We start from the raw sequence: 16,454 nt of genomic DNA, 5'->3' as shown, positions 1-16,454 counted from the left end.
AAAAATCTATTTCTTCACCTTTGGCCCTAGTGGTTGTTAACGTAAATTTGAATAATAGTCGTATTAACTGGTCATCCTTGTAGGCATATGGATATTATCTTATCACTGACAGCGTTGTATTTCAGGATAGATTTTGAAATGTTCTTTTTGATGATGAATGCAACACCAGTCCTCTTCAAGTTGTCATTCCCAGCATTGTAGATATATGATCGTCCAATTCAGAATGGCCAATACCAGTCCATTTCAGCTCACTAATGCCTAGGATATTGATGTTTATGCATTCCATTTTAGTTTTGATGATTTCCAATTTTCCTAGATTCATACTTTGTACATTCCAGGTTCTGATAATTAATGGATGTTTGCAGCTATTTCTTCTCATTTTGAGTCGTGCTACATCAGCAAATGAAGGTTCTGAAATCTTTACTCCATCCACGTCATTAAGGTCAACTGTACTTTGAGGAGGCACCTCTTCCCCAGTCATCTTTTGAGGGCCTTCCAACCCGGGGGGCTCATCTTCCAGCACTATATCAGACAGTGTTCTGCTGCTTTTCATAACGTTTTCACTGGCTAATGCTTTTCAGAAGTAGACTGTTGGGCCCTTCTTCCTCGTCTGTCTTAGTCTGGATGCTCAGCTGAAACCTTTCCACCATGGGTGACCCTGCTGGTATCTGAATACTGGTGGCATAGCTTTCAGCATCACAGCAACACGCAAGCCACCTCAGTACAACAAACTGACAGACACGTGGGGGTGGTGTGAGTTAGAGGTTATTTATTTTTTCCATATAGATATTCAATTATTCCAGCATCATTTATGTTGGCATCTGTGTTAGAAAGCGGTCTGTTGTGTATCCTTTTCCCAGTGCCACATTTTCTTGATTGCTGTAGGTTTATACTGCCTTGAAGTTTGATAGTGTAATTTCTTGAGTATTTTTTTAAACAATTTTTTCTGTTTTAGGTCATTTGCATTTCTGTTTAAATTTTAGAATCCACTTGTCTTAACTGCAAACTGCTTTTGGTTTGTCCCCTGTATTTATGGCTGAGGTGTTCCTTTATCTATCTCTATTTTAGGTTCTCCTCCTCAGTCTCTGGAGGTCTTGGTTGCCTTGGGCTCCTTCCCTGGGTAACTTCAGCCAGAAGTCTTGTAGGCTCATAGTTTTAGTTGCTCCCACACCACTCCCTCAGCAATTATGACTGCCTCAGGACAAAGCCAGAAAAAATGGGGAGCTCTGTGCTTGTACCTTGCATGGTTTTTAATTAAGTATTATTTGACTTTAAAGACTAAGAATAAGAATGTATTTTCTCATGGTTCTGGAGGCTAAAGCCGAGATCAGGGCGTTGGCTGTGTTGATGTCTTCTGTGGACGTCTCTCCTAGTTTCTGGTGTCCACTGGCAATCCATGGTTTTCTTTTCTTACAGGTGAGTCCTCATGTGGCTTCTGTGTTCCCCCTGTGTGTGTATGTGTGTTTTTTCTGCTCTTTAATAAGACACCACTTAGAAATGATTAGATTTAGGACTCAGCCTACTCTGGCATGACCTCATTAACTTAACAAAGTTAAGGGTCATATTTATAGGTACAGGTGTTAGGACTTCAACACATGTTTTTGGTGGGGGTGGGGAGACACAATTTAACCTGTAATAATTATGATTATAAATGCTGTGTTAGGTGTTTCTCCCAGATTACAGTTTATTTTTTTTTTTAAACATTGTTAATTTTTGTTTTTTGCTAAGGAAAATTTTTAATGTTTATAAAATTAGTATTTTCCTTTATGTCTTTTGGAATTTGTATCTTGTTGTATTATGTTTTGATTCTCTTCTAAGATCTATCTGCTTTTCTTCAGCTTAAGGCTCAGGTGGTATTTTCTTGTATTTTGTTGAGAGTTCATAGCTGTTGTTTGTGAAAGGATTGGATTTTTAGTCACTTGTGCCTTGATAGGAAACCCTGGTGGCGTAGTGGTTAAGTGCAATGGCTGCTAACCAAAAGGTCTGCAGTTCAAATCCTCCAGGCGCTCCTTGGAAACTCTACGGTGCAGTTCTACTCTGTCCTATAGGGTTGCTGTGACTCAGAATCAATCTGACGGCAGTGGGTTTGGTTTTTTGGGTTATGGCTTGGCAAAGGAGCCCTGGTGGTGGAGCGTTTAGCACCTGGCTGGTAACTGATAGATTGGTGATTCAAACCCACCAGCTGCTCCATGGGAGAAAGATGTGACAGTCTGCCTCTGTAAAGATTTACAGCCTTGGAAACCTTATGGGGGTAGTTCTCCTCTGTCCTTTAGGGTTGCTGTGAGTTGGAATCCATGTGACACCAATGGGTTTTGGTTTTTATGCCTAGATACACACTGTTTTATTAGTTGGAAATTTTCTGTAATTATTGTATAGGAAGAATTCAGTGAGGTCAGGAGATAAGGTTAAGAAAAATTCGTGGAGCAGTATTTAGCTAAGCCTTAAAAATGAGTAGGTTAATGTTTTTTTCTGTATTAGACATTTAATAACTTCTTAATTTTTACATTTTATGAGAGGAAATAGTACTAATAAGCTATATTGTATGGAATTTCTGATTCTGGTATTCGCCAGTTATAAAATAAATGACTGATTTTAGCAACAGAACACATAAGATATTTTCAATTTTAGTGGCTACAGCTCTTAACTTTTTCCATCATGATATAATAAAAGTTGTTTCATGAATGCCCACACACATAGTTGTAAAACACATTCAATATTCCACAGCAGTATTTTTCAAACTGTAGATGCCTGACTGGTATAGTGGTTAATAAAATCAACTTAGATTAATTTAAAAAAAGGAATGTAATAGAGATGATCACTACTTAAACTAAGGGTCAAAATTGTTCTGTGAAACTTCTCTATATGCATATCAGCTTGCAATATAAAAAAAATTTCTTAATATAGAGCATGGTCCAAAAACCTTTGATACTATTGTTTGTAAAAGAAGTTCTAGTTAAAATCAAGGGGATAACCTTTATGTTTCCTTTTTCAGTTTTAAAGGGTTAACATAGTAATTTTGGCCATCTTTTCGTTTGCCTGGAATTGAGGTTTGCTAAACAATTATGAGATTTTAAGCTTATGTTGAAGTTGCTACATGAAAGTTATAGGAGGAATGAACTCATTATGTTTTGAACTTATATCTTAGTAATATCCTTTTTTTTTTTTTTTTTGCAAGAAGAAATGAAATGAGACACCCAAGAGCTACCATATAAACAGTTTTGGCATGGGTTGACAAACCTACAGAAACCTCAGTTTTAAATTTGAATATGAAATAACAAACTATATTAAAATAGTTCTTGGGCACTTTACTGTAAAAATGTCTGATGCACACAGGACAGAACTTTATCTTAAATAGAAGCACATGCGTTGTTGTTAGGTGCTATCGAGTCAGTTCTGACTCGTATTGACCCTGCATACAACAAAACAAAATACTACCCGATCCTGCACCATCCTCACAATAATTGCTATGTATATAGCTTTTTATATAGTTTAGCTAATTTAATATAAAACTACACTCGATTTTTGTTATTTTATATGTAATTAAAATATTGATGACTATCTTATTTCTCAGTCATGAGCCTCAGATGAATAACTAAATACTAAAGGATTTTCACCTTGGCAATAAGACAGTGTCTTTATTTTTATTTATATCCCTAATACCTCTCATACCAAAAAAACCCCAAACCCATTGCTGTGGAGTCTGTTCCAACTCATAGTGACCCTACGCACAACAGAATGAAACACTGCCTGGTCCTGCACCATCCTCACCATTGTTGCTATGTTTGAGCTCGTTGCTATGTTTGAGCTCATTGTTGCTGTGTTTGAGCTCATTGTTGCAGGCACTGTGTCAATCCATCTTGTTGAGCGTCTTCCTCTTTTTCTCAGATCCTCTACTTTACCAAGCATGATGTCTTGGTCTCTTATGATAACATGTCCAAAGTTCCTGAGATGAAGTCTCACCATCTAGCTTCTAAGGAGTGTTCTGGCTGTACTCCTTCCAAAACAGATTCGTTTGTTTTGGCAGTTCATGTTATGTTCACTATTTCTTTGCCAACACCAAAGCCATCAATTCTTTGGCTTCTGTATTTGTTGTCCGGCTTTCACATGCATATGAGATGATTGAAAATGCCATGGCTTGGGTCAGGCTGACCTTAGTCCTCAAGGTGACATCTTTGCTTTTCAGCACTTTAAAGAGGTCTTTTGCAGCAGACTTTCCCAATGCAAATAGTTGTTTGATTTCTTGACTGCTGTTTTCATGGGTGTTGATTGTGGATCCAAGTAAAATGAAATCCTTGACAACTTCAGTATTTTCTCCATTTATCATGATGTTGGTTTTTGGTCTAGTTATGAGGATTTTTGTTTCCTTTATGTTGAGGTGTAATCCATACTGAAGGCTGTGGTCTTTGATCTTCATCAGTGAGTGCTTCCAGTCCTCTTCGCTTTTAGCAAACAAGGTTGTGTCATCTGCATATCACAGGTTGTTAATGAGTCTTCCTCCAGTCCTTATGCTGTGTTTTTCTTCATATAGTCCAGCTTCTGAGATTATTTGCTTAGCATACAGATTGAATAAGTATGATGAAAGGGTACAACACTGGCACACACCTTTCTTGACTTTAAACCACATGGTGTCCCCTTACTCTGTCTGAGCGACTGCTTCTTGGTCTTTGCACAGGTTCCTCTTGAGCGTGATTAAGTGTTCGGGAATTCCCATCTTTGCGGTGTTATCCGTAATTTGTTATGATCTACACAGTTGAATGCCTTTGCATAGTCAATAAAACAGAAGTAAACATCTTTCTGTTATTCTCTGCTTTCATCATGTTCTACGTAATGTAAGGAATTATTACTAGTATCTTCAGCTTTTCTTTGTATTTTAGGACATTGACATTTTTGAAATATGAAATATACATGCCTGTTATTTTATAAATGTTTTTCAATTTGTGTTTTTTGTTGTTTCTTCATAATTAGATTTAGATTTTACATTTTTGGCAAGAATACTACATAAGTGATGTGACCTTTGCTGGATATCGCACCTGGAGGCACAGGATAATTATTTGCTGATTTTGGTGACATTAATTTTGATCTCTTGGTTAAGGTGTTTGTTTTCTCCACTGTGTAATTTTTTTTTCCGTTTTGTAATTAAAAAGCAGTTGTGGGTAGATACATCGTTGTTGTTATGTGCCGTTGAATCAGTTGTGACTCGTAGTGACCCATGTACAACAGAATGAAGCTGGTTAGTCCTGCGCCATCCTCATAATCGTTGTTATGCTTGAGCCCATTGTTGCAACCACTGTGTCAGTCCATCTCGTTGAGGGTCCTCCCCTTTTTTCCCTGACCCTCTACTTTACCAAGCATGATGTTCTTCCCTAGGAACTGGTCCTTCCTGATGGCATGTCCTAAGTATGTGAGACGAAGCCTTACCTTGTCTCTGAGGAGCATTCTGGCTGTGCTTCTTCCAAGACAGATGTGTTCGTTCTTCTGGCAGTCCGTGGTACATTCAGTATTCTTCGCCCACACCGTAATTCAAAGGGATCAGGTCTTCTTCGGTCTTCCTTATAGATACGTTGACAGTCTGTGAATATCCCATTCCTCATCATATTTTCTCCACTTAAATTTAATATTTATTGAAGATTCTTGTCTGAGTCAACTTTTTGCAACTTTGTATTTTGATACAATTTCAAATTTAGAAAAGTTGCAAGAATAATACAAGGAACTCGTATATGCCTTTTACACTGATTCACCAGTTTTTACCTTTTGCCTCATTTACTTTATCGTTCTTTCTGTCCTCCCTACTTTTTCCCTCTGTCCCACTCTCTTCACACACACATGCATTTTTATCTATTTTTTTCTGATGAGTTTGGAAGTCAGTTGGAAATATTGTAACTGTTCAGCACAAAGTAATCAAGTGTATGTGTCTAAGAACAAGAACATTTTCCTATATAACTGTAGTACAGTTATCAAAATTAGAAAATTTAACACAGATACAAGACAGTTGTATAATTTACAGTACATATTCAAATTTCATTAATTTTTCTAGTATTAGTCTTTATAACTTTTTTGTTTGTTCAGGATCAAATATCTTTTTTGGTTACCTTTTAAACTGGACCAAGTTCCTCTGTTTCCTTGTGTTTATTGATGACATTTTGGACAGTTATTTTGTATAATTCTCCTCAATATGAGTTTGTCTGGTATTTCCTAATGATTAAGATGTGTTTTTTGGCAGGAATACCACTAAATTGATACTGTGTCTTCTTTATTAGTTGGCACATGATGTAAATTTGTTTCCATTATTAGTGACAATGAATTTGATGACTTTGATAAAGTGGTGTCATCCAGCTTTCTTCATTGTAGAGTTATTCTTTATCCCTTTATAAATAATAAATAGTTTAGGGGAGACACTTTGAAATTATATTCTGTTAGTCATCAGACTTTCACTCACCAGTTTTAGCTTCCATTGATGATTTACTAACTCTGTTATTCTATATGGAAAGCCTGGTGGCGTAGTGGTTAAGAGCTGTGGCTACTAACTAAAAGGTCAACAGTTTGAGTCCACCAGGCACACCTTGGGAGCTCTGTGGGGCAATTCTACTCTGTCCTATAGGGTTGCTATGAGTCAGAATTGACTTGATGGCAATGGGTTTTTGTTTTTTTTTTAATCATTCTCTCTCTCTCTATAGGCAATCTACTGTGATGAACTGCTTTTACTTCTTCATTTATTTTTGTCAGTATGGACTAATAATCTTATTCAGTAGGTTATAATAATAATTATCCCTGTGTGTCTGTCTGTCTATTTATCTATGTATCTATTCATCAGGTTTATTGAAGTTTATTTTGTGTATGGTAAAATTCACCCTTTTTTGGTGTGTAGTTTGATGAGTTTCAACAAATGTATATATAGTTATTTAACCACCACTATGTGACGTAGTGGTTAAGAGCTACGTCTGCTAACTAAAAGGTCAGCAGTTGGAATCTACCAGGTGCTTCTTGGAAACTCTGTGGGATGGTTCTACTCTGTCCTATGTCGCTATGAGTCAGAATTGACCCAGTGGTAACTGATTTGGTTTTGGTTTATCATAAAGATACAGAATATTTCTGTCACTCCCAAAATTCCAGTATGTGCGTTTTTAATGCGTTCTTTCTCCCCACATCCAGAGCCTTGAACCGGCCTTGCATTCTTGGTGTAACCCATCCTTTGTCATGATGTATTATCATTTTTTAAAAATACATGTTTTCAGATTTGATTTGCTAATATTTTTGTTTCCATGCTTATAAGGAATTTTGATCTGTAATTTTCTTTAGCTTTGTTTGGTTTGGTCTTAGGGTAATGCTGGTCTCATAATATGAGTTGGGAAGCGTTCTCTCATCTGATTTTTCTGAAATACTTTATATAGAATTGGTAGTGTTTCTTTATTAATGTATTATAGAATTCCCCAGTGAGATCATTTGTGCTTGGAGTTTTGTGTGTGTGTGTGGAAAGATTTTTAAGTACAATTTCTTTAATAGATAGAGGACCATTAATGTTATCTCTTTCTTCTTGAAATGAGCTTTGGTTCCTTGTGTCTTTCAAGGACTTTTTTTTACTTCATTTAAGTTAATAAATTTATTGGCATCAAGTAGTTAATATTTCCTTATTATCTTTTTAATATTTATGGTATCTGTTGTTCTGTCTTTAATTTCTAGTATTGACTGTCCTCTCTCCTTCTTACCTCGTGTATGGCTAGAAGTTTATCAATTTTATTGATCACTTGGAAAAAAAAAAACTTTTATTTTTTCTTTATTATTTTTCTATTTTCAATTTCAGTGCTTTTTTAATTTTTTCACACACATACTTTTTTTTCATCATAAGTTTATACCACCAATTGCATTCTGACTCTGCAGAGTTTTCCTTGCTCTCACCATTTTATGTTTGTATATATCCCTCCTTTCACAGTGAGAACTGAGTTTCTCAGCAATACTGATCTATTCTCTCTTTAGTCCTGAAATACAGGGAAAGTAGTTTCCAAATTGCTGCATCCATTCCCATATGAAGAACAGACTTCCCAAGAGGAGTTCAAGATTTTGTCACAATTCATTTTTTTTTTTCTTTAGATTCATAATGTATAAAGTACTGTGTTTGAAATGACTTGGATTAGTTTTTTTTATTCCCTTCCCTTTCTATCCCCTGTAATCAATTGACATACGCTTGGGTCCTCTCCACCGGTTCTTGTTGATTTAATTTTACTTTTGGAATACATAAGACCTTAACATGATTGCAGAGGTCAAAGGTATACATAAAGGTAAACTGAAAAGCTACAAAACACTTTATGAATTTGTCACGTTTGTGCTGAAATGAGCACTTGAAATTATTTTTATTGAATTTGAACAGATAAAAAATGCTAATATGATTAAAATAGGTATAAAGTATAAAGAGTAACAATATACAAACATCTGTCTACTAGCCTTTTTGTGAAATAGAATGTTGTCATTACAATTGAAACCCCTGTGTGTCCTCACCAATCCTTCCCATTTTAGGGGTAAATCGCTATCTCCAGTTTTTACTTCTTCATTCCATTGCTTTTGTTTACAGTTTTACCGTATCTGTTTATATGTATACATAATGTGTCATTTAGTTTTGTATGTTTTTGAACTTTCTATGAATAGGACCATTTTTCATGCATTCTTCTGGGCATTGTTTTATTCTCTCAATGTGATTTACTCAGGGTTCTTTCATGTCGTTGCATATAGCTATGGTTAGTTCTTTTCTACCGTAGTAATCTCTTATATTAACATACTGTGATTTTTTTGGAGTTCTGGTGGTATAATGGTTCGGAGCTCAACTGCTGACCAAAAAGGTGAGCGGTTTGTATCCACCAGGCTCTCCTTGTCACCCTATAGGGCAGTTGTACTCAGTCTTATAGGGTCGCTATGAGTCGGAGCCGAGTCAACAGCGCCTAACAACAAAAATAGCAATGATTTATTCATTTTTTTTTAATGGACTTTGGGATGTTTTATGGTTTTCTGCTATTTTGACCAATATGGCTAAGAATTTTTTTTTTTTTTTTGCATGTATCTTGTTGCATGTATATAAAAGATTTTCAGGTCTCTAAGAGTAGATCCTAAGTGTGGACCTCCTGAGTGATACAAGATGCACATCTTTCAATTTTACCAGGAAATCATTTCCCCGAGTCACTGTATATGTTTGTATTCATATCAGCAGTATGTAAGTTGCAGTCAGATAATATCCTTGACAATATCTAAGATTGTGAGACTCTTAGTATTTGCCAGTCTAATGCTTATGAAATGTTATCTAATTATGGTGTTAATTTATATTCCCCTGACTGCTAATGAGGTCAAATGTTATTATCTATTTATAATACATTTATATTTTCTTTTTTGTGAAGTGCCTTTTTTTTTTTTTAGGACTTTTGCCATTTCTCCTCTTAGTTTGTCTTTTTTTTTCTTTTATCATTCTATAGGTTTTTTAAAAATATATACTAGATAATATTCCTTTGAATTTGTGTGTTTCAGATATCTTTTTTCTTATTTGTGACTTGTCTTTTTATTTCATTCGTACCTATTGAGTGAAATGGATATAGCAAGGTGGACGTAGTCACTTCACTTACAATGCTAATAGGCTAATGAGAAGGGGCAAGTGAGCTAAGTGTTTAAGCATACTAGCTCTGGAATAAGACTTTTTCACTGTGTGACCTTGGGGAAGTATATGTGTTTTAATCTGTAAAATGAGGATAAAATAACACCCAGCCTCACAGAGGTATTCGGTTTCTTTTTCTCCTACTTTCACTGAAAAGAGAGTTTTGTTTTGCTTTTCTGTTGCTCTGTGTAACTATAAAGTATTCTTTTTACTTTTAATTCTAGTTATCCGTTTTGTATTTCGTCTTCTTTTAAGGTTTCTGGAAACTGATAATTTTCTATGTGTGGAAGTGTGTATGTACATGTATCCACATATGAGCTTAGAAATTTTATTTACTTTTTACACTTTTCTTTCACGTGGGCAGGGAACAATATTTTTAAATCACAAAATTCAACAGAAAAAAGGCTCTGAAAATTGAGAAAGCAAATCCAAAAGCTGTTTTTAGTCATGGCTCTTTTAAAAATTATCTTTCCTTGTAATACTCTTTGGTTAATTTCAGCTCAATTCAATAGATAGATTTAGAGTGCCTAAAATATGCTAGACGGTATTGTAGATGCTGGGAATACAGAAATGAGAACAAAGACAAAACCTTTACTTTTAGGGAACTTAGAATAATAGGAGATGGTAATGAAACAAATAATATAGGTATTTTATCAGGAGGTAAGAAGCACTAAGAAGACAAAGCAGGGCAAGTAGCAACACAATTTATTAGTTTTGTTAATCAGGGACTGAGAATAAATACAGTTTACGCATTTCTTGACTCAAATGCTCCATCTGTATTGTAGACATTTGTTATACCAGTCATTCTCAGTATTAGAGTTGAGGCCAGAGAAACTTTTTTCTGGGACTTCTTAACTTGGTTAGACTAGAGAGGTGTGCAGTGCATGAGTCCTCTGAAATCAGATGCAATTATGAGTGTGCATTTTTCTGAAAAAATATTTTATAGCTTACATACAGTTGTAAAAGGAGTCTGTGACCCAAAATAACTGAATGGTAGATTTAATGAGTCATTTCTTCTAGCCACATGGTTAAGTAATTTGGTGAAGAGGAACAAAATATTGATTAATATGAAGTTTGCAGGCTACCCGTTTTGTGTTGTTGCTACTGGTGCTAGATGTCATCAAGTTGGTTGCAACTAATAGCGACCCCATGTTCAACAGCATGAAACACTGCCAAATCCTGTGCCATCCTCACAATTGTTATGCTTGAGCCCATTGTTGCAGCCACTGTGTCAATCCATCTCGTCGAGGGTCTTCCTCTTTTTTGCTGCCCTCTACTTTACCAAGCATTATGTCCTTCTCCAGGGACTGATTTCTCCTGATGACATGCCCAAAGTATACGAGAGGCAGTCTCGCTATCCTTCTTCTAGGAAGCATTCTGGCTGTACTTCCTCCAAGGCAGATTCGTTCAGTCTTTTGGTGGTCATGGTATATTCAGTATTCTTCGGCAACACCATAATTCAAAGGTGTTAGTTCTTCAGTCTTTCTTATTCATAGTCCAGCTTTCACACACATGATGCTATTGAAAATGCCATGGCTTGGGTCAGGTGCACCTTAGTTTTTAAGGTGACATCTTTGCTTTTTAACACTCTAAAGAAGTCACTTGCAGCAGATTTGACCCATGCAATATGTCCTTTGATTTCTTGACTGCTGCTTCCATGGGTGTTGATCGTGGATCCAAGTAAAATGAAATCCTTGACAACTTCAATCTTTTCTCCATTTATCATGATGTTACATATTGGTCCAGTTGTGAAGATTTTTGTTTTCTTTATGTTGAGGTGTAATCTGTACTGAAGGCTGAGGTCTTTGGTCGTCATCAGTAAGTGCTTTAAGTCCTCTTCAGTTTCAGCAATCAAGCTTGTGTCATCTGCATAATGCAGGTTGTTAATGAGTCTTCCACCAATCCTGATACCCCACTCTTCTTCATACAGTCCAGCTTCTGGGATTATTTGCTCAGCATACAGATTGAGTAAATATGGTGAAGGATACAACTCTGACACACACCTTTTCTGACTTTAAACTATGCAGCATCCCCTTGTTTTGTTCCAACAACTAGGTACAGGTCCTGATCTATGTACAGGTTCCTCATGAGTACAGTTAAGTGTCTGGAATTCCCATTCTTTGCAATGTTATCCATAATTTGTTATGTATGATCCACGCATTTGAATGCCTTTGTATAGTTTATCAAACACAGGTAAACATCTTTCTGGTATTCTCTGCTTTCACCCAGGATCCATCTGATGTCAGCAGTGATATCCCTCGTTCCATGTCCTCTTCTGAATCCGGCTTGAATTTCTGGAGGCTCCCTATCGATGTACTGCTGCAACTGTTTTTGAATGATCTTCAGCAAAATTTTACTTGTGTGTGATGTTAATGATATTGTTCGATAATTTCTGCATTCTGTTGGATCACCTTTCTTTGGTATAGGCATAAATATGGATCTCTTACAGTCAGTTGGCCAGGTAGCTGTCTTCCAGATTTCTTGGCATAGATGAGCGAGCACTTCCAGTGCTGGATCCATTTGTTGAAACATCTCTATGGTACTCTGTCAATTCCTGTAACCTTGTTTTTTGCGAGTGCTTTCAGTGTCGCTTGGACCTCTTCCTCCTGAAATGGTTGAGTGTCAACCCATTCTTTCTGGTATAGTGACTGTGTTTTCCTTCCATCTTCTTTTGATGCTTCCTGCATGATTCATTATTTTGCCTATAAACCAAAAAAACCAAACCCATTGCTGTTGAGTCGATTCTGACTCACAGCATCCCTATAGGACAGAGTAGAACTGCCCCATAGGATTTCCAAGGAGTGCCTGGTGGATTCAAACTGCTGATCTTTTGGTTAGCAGCCATATCTCTTAACCACTACCCCACCAGGGTTTACATTTTGCCCATAGAATCCTTCAGTATTGCAACTCAAGGCTTGAATTTTTTCTTCAGTTCTTTCAGCTTGAGAAATGCCAAGCGTGTTCTTACCTTTTGGTTTTCTAACTCCAGGTGTTTGCACATGTCATTATAATATTTTATTTTGTCTTCTCTAGCCACCCTTTGAAATCTGCCATTCAGCTCTTTTACTTCATAATTTCTTCTGTTTGCGTTAGCCACTTGACATTCAAGAGCAAGTTTCAGAGACTCTTCTGATGTCCATTTTGGTCTTTCCTTTCTTTTCTGTCTTTCTAATGACCTCTTGCTCTCTTCATGTGTGATGTCCTTGATGACATTCCACAGCTCGTCTGGTCTTCAGTCATTGGTGCTCAACTCATCAAGTCCATTCTTGAGATGGTCTTTAAATTCAGGTGGAATATACTGAACGTTGTACTTTGGGCCTCATGGACTTGTTCTAATTTTCTTCAGCTTCACCTTGAACTTGAATATGAGCAATTTGATGGTCTGTCCTGCAGTTGGCCCCTGGCATTGTTTTGACTGATGATATTGAGCTTTTCTATCATCTCTTTCCACAGATGTGGTCGATTTGATTGCTGTGTATTCCATGTGCATAGTCATTGTTTATGTTGGTGAGAAAGGTATTTGCAATGAAGAATTCATTGGTCTTTCTTGCTAAATTCTATCATGCAATCTCCAGCATCATTTCTATCACCAAGGCTATATTATCCTGATCCTCCTTCTTTGTTTCCAGCTTTCTCATTCCAATCACCAATAATTATCAATGCATCCTAATTGGATGTTCCATCAATTTCAGACTGCAGAAGTTGGTAAAAATCTTCAATTTCTTCATCTTTGGCCTTAGTGGTTGGTGTGTAAGTTTGAATAATAGTCATATTAACTGGTCTTCATTGTAGGCATGTGGATATTATCGTATCACTGACAGCTTCAGGATAGATCTTGAAATGTTCTGTTTGACCATGAATGCAACACCATTCTTCTTCAAGCTGTCATTCCCAGCATAGTAGACCATATGATTTTCTGATTCAGAATGGCCAATACCAGTCTATTTCAGCTCACTAATACCTAGGATATTGATGTTTACACGTTTCATTTTTGATGATTTCCAAGTTTCCTAGATTCATACTTCATGCATTCTGCATTCCGATTACTAATGGATGTTTGCAGCTGTTTCTTCTCATTTTGAGTAGTGCCACATGAGCAAATGAAGGTCCTGAAAGCTTGACTCCATCCACATCATTAAGATCGGCTCCACTGTGAGGAGCAACTCTTCCCCAGTTGTCTTTTCAGTGCCTTCTATCCTGAGGGGCTCATCTTCTGGCACTATATCAGATAATGTCCCGCTGCTATTAATAAGGTTTTCACTGGCTAATTCTTTGCAAAATTAGACCACCAGGTCCTTCTTCCTAATCTGTCCTAGTCTGGAAGCTCAGCTGAAACCTGTCTGCCTTGGGTGACTCTGCTGGTATTTGAATACCAGTGGCATAGCTTCCAGCATCACAGCAACGTGCAAGCCCCCACAGTACAACAAACAGAGGTGTGCATTAATTCATGCTAAGGCTTGACCACAATTGGGAAAAGTTTTAATTTACATGCTCAATATTTTATCTTCATCCGTTAAGTACTTAAAAGACGGGGATAAAAAAACCCATTGCCTTCGAGTCGATTCTGACTCATAGCGACCCTATAGGACAGAGTAGAACTGCCCCATCGAGTTTCCAAGGAGCACCTGGTAAATTTGAACTGCCAACCTTTTGGTTAGCAACCATAGCATTTAACCACTACACCAGCAGGGTTTCCAACAGACAGGGATAGGACTAGTTAAATATGGTCATACAATGTATTACAGATCCATATGAATACCTTAAGGGTGCTTTTCAATTTGACAGTGGCATGTCTTCAAATGCTTGGATATATGAGAACGGTTATGACACAGTCTTGTTTTATCAGAAGGTCTCTTGCATATGTGGCTGTTGAAAATAGTGTGGGCTGATATCAGAGACTGTGCTCACTGTAGTCAGTGTTAAAGATCAGTACATCACAGATCCTTACTTAAGGTGCCCCATTAAATTGATTTTTTACTTGTGGCATTATGGATTATGTCTCTGCAACATCTTTCCCTTTTGTACCCATAACCTCTAAAAGGTTCAGTGCCAGAAAGAACAGAACTGTATCTTTATTTCCTCATCACATCCTTTCTCGAACAGATAATACTTTCATTGCTCTCTCTCCAACTTGGCTTTGAGTCACTACCATGATGCTAGCTGTTGAACAGTCTTTCAAGTTAAGCAATTAGCATTCTGGTCAAGTATAAATTGTTGTAAGGCTGCCATTCTCATTCAGTGTAGCTTAGGTAGTCTTACTAAATTTATTATTAAGATCATGTCAGAGGCACATGACAATTGCATTTCACAGAACCTCCTTGAATATTGATATTTGAGATTCACAGAAAATTAAATCTAAAAACTCATTCTCAAATAGTTCTGAGGTTCGAAGAACAACAAGCTGTCAAGTTCATTCAAACCACGTTTATGTTGCTTGATATTTAAAAAAAAAATTAAACTGCTTTAGTCTTTCTTTACTTTTAGCTGATTAAATTTTGCTGTTGTGTTAATTAACAAATTGAAAAGAAATGTTCTAATTAGTTTCTGTCATAACCGGTAACCACAGTAAGTCAGAGTACTTTGGAAAGCATGGTAGTCTATTGGGTAACACCTGCTCATTAGTAGGCACCAGTTCTTTGCCTGACTGTGTTCAGTCTCACTAACTGTGTCTGTGTAAGCCTTGTACCATCTGCTACTTTAGTTTCTCTCAAAATTAAAAAAAAAAAAAAAGAAACTTACCTATATTCTACCTAATGCAAAGAGTTTTGAAAGACAGTAGAAAGTAATTAAAGTGCATTTTATCAACAGATTCGATTTAGTAGTTAAAAATTGTAATGTTTAAAAATCATTGCCTTTAAAAAGTACTATTTTAGAATAGTAATTTGCTGTGTAAAAACTGCTGGCTTTTGTGGTGTGCTTCATTGCTTGGTTCTAGAACATTTAATTTTAGAATAGAGTATATTTAAAGACGAGTTTTACTGTTGAGTTTGACAGGCATGGCGAGACCCCAATATAAGGAGCCCAAAGGGAGAATTTGCATAATATGCAGGGTTAAGGAGCTCTGAGACTTGACTTTCCATTAAGTCCAGGCTATCTATGTTCATTCCTGTTGAGCAGAAATTTGCTTAAAGTTGACTGTTTTCCTCCTTCTGTACCATCTGATTTCAATCTGCACTTGTCTTTTACAGCTAGAGACGGTTGAATGGCAGCTTAACCTTCAGATGGCTCACTCTGCTCAAGCAAAACTAAAATCTCCTCAAGCTGTGTTACAGCTAGGAGTGAGCAATGAAGATTCAAAGGTAAGAAAAGACATCACATTGAAATGTTGTGTTTTGTTTATTAGGTCTTGTACTTATTGTTTGAGAATTCCTGGGTGTTAAGTGCTTGACTATTAGCCGAAAGGTTGGCAGTTCGAATCCACCCAGAAGTGCCTTGGAAGGCAGGCCTGGTGATCTGCTTCTGAAAGGTCACAGCCTTGAACATCCTGTGGAGAAGTTCTACTCTGCACATCTGGTGTCACCATGAGTTGGAATCAACTCAACAACAACAACTACTACTTTTTTGTTATTAGGGTCTTTGCTGTCTGGATTGAAAAATTGAAACATAATTCGATTAAAATTGAGAAACAAGAATTAAGCAGTTGACAGGTCTTTATTTGTGACAAGTTTTGATGTCAGATTTAAATATCACTTTGTTATTTATCTGGAGAAATAGCTTGTCTTGCAGGATGCTTTCCTTGTAGAAATATTTCATAATGTCTTCTTTTAAATTCTGCAATGAAAAAAATTGCTGGAGACTATATAAATTATACTATTAATGCTTTAGA

General features: G+C 36.6%; 1 protein-coding gene across 3 annotated transcripts in view; it reads left to right on the top strand.

Annotated features, from left to right (window-relative positions):
- Window positions 1-16,454, top strand: part of COMMD10 (COMM domain containing 10) — a 265,137-nt gene that overhangs the window by 76,406 nt on the left and 172,277 nt on the right. For all 3 annotated transcript variants that reach the window (XM_010590508.3, XM_010590514.3, XM_064276099.1), the window contains exon 5: window positions 15,817-15,927. In XM_010590508.3, the coding sequence (XP_010588810.2) occupies window positions 15,817-15,927 (111 nt within the window). The remainder of the gene's footprint in view (window positions 1-15,816; window positions 15,928-16,454) is intronic.

This window comes from Loxodonta africana, chromosome 2 (genome assembly GCF_030014295.1).
Source record: "Loxodonta africana isolate mLoxAfr1 chromosome 2, mLoxAfr1.hap2, whole genome shotgun sequence".
Taxonomy (NCBI): domain Eukaryota; kingdom Metazoa; phylum Chordata; class Mammalia; order Proboscidea; family Elephantidae; genus Loxodonta; species Loxodonta africana.
This window is presented reverse-complemented; position numbering and strand designations above follow the sequence as displayed.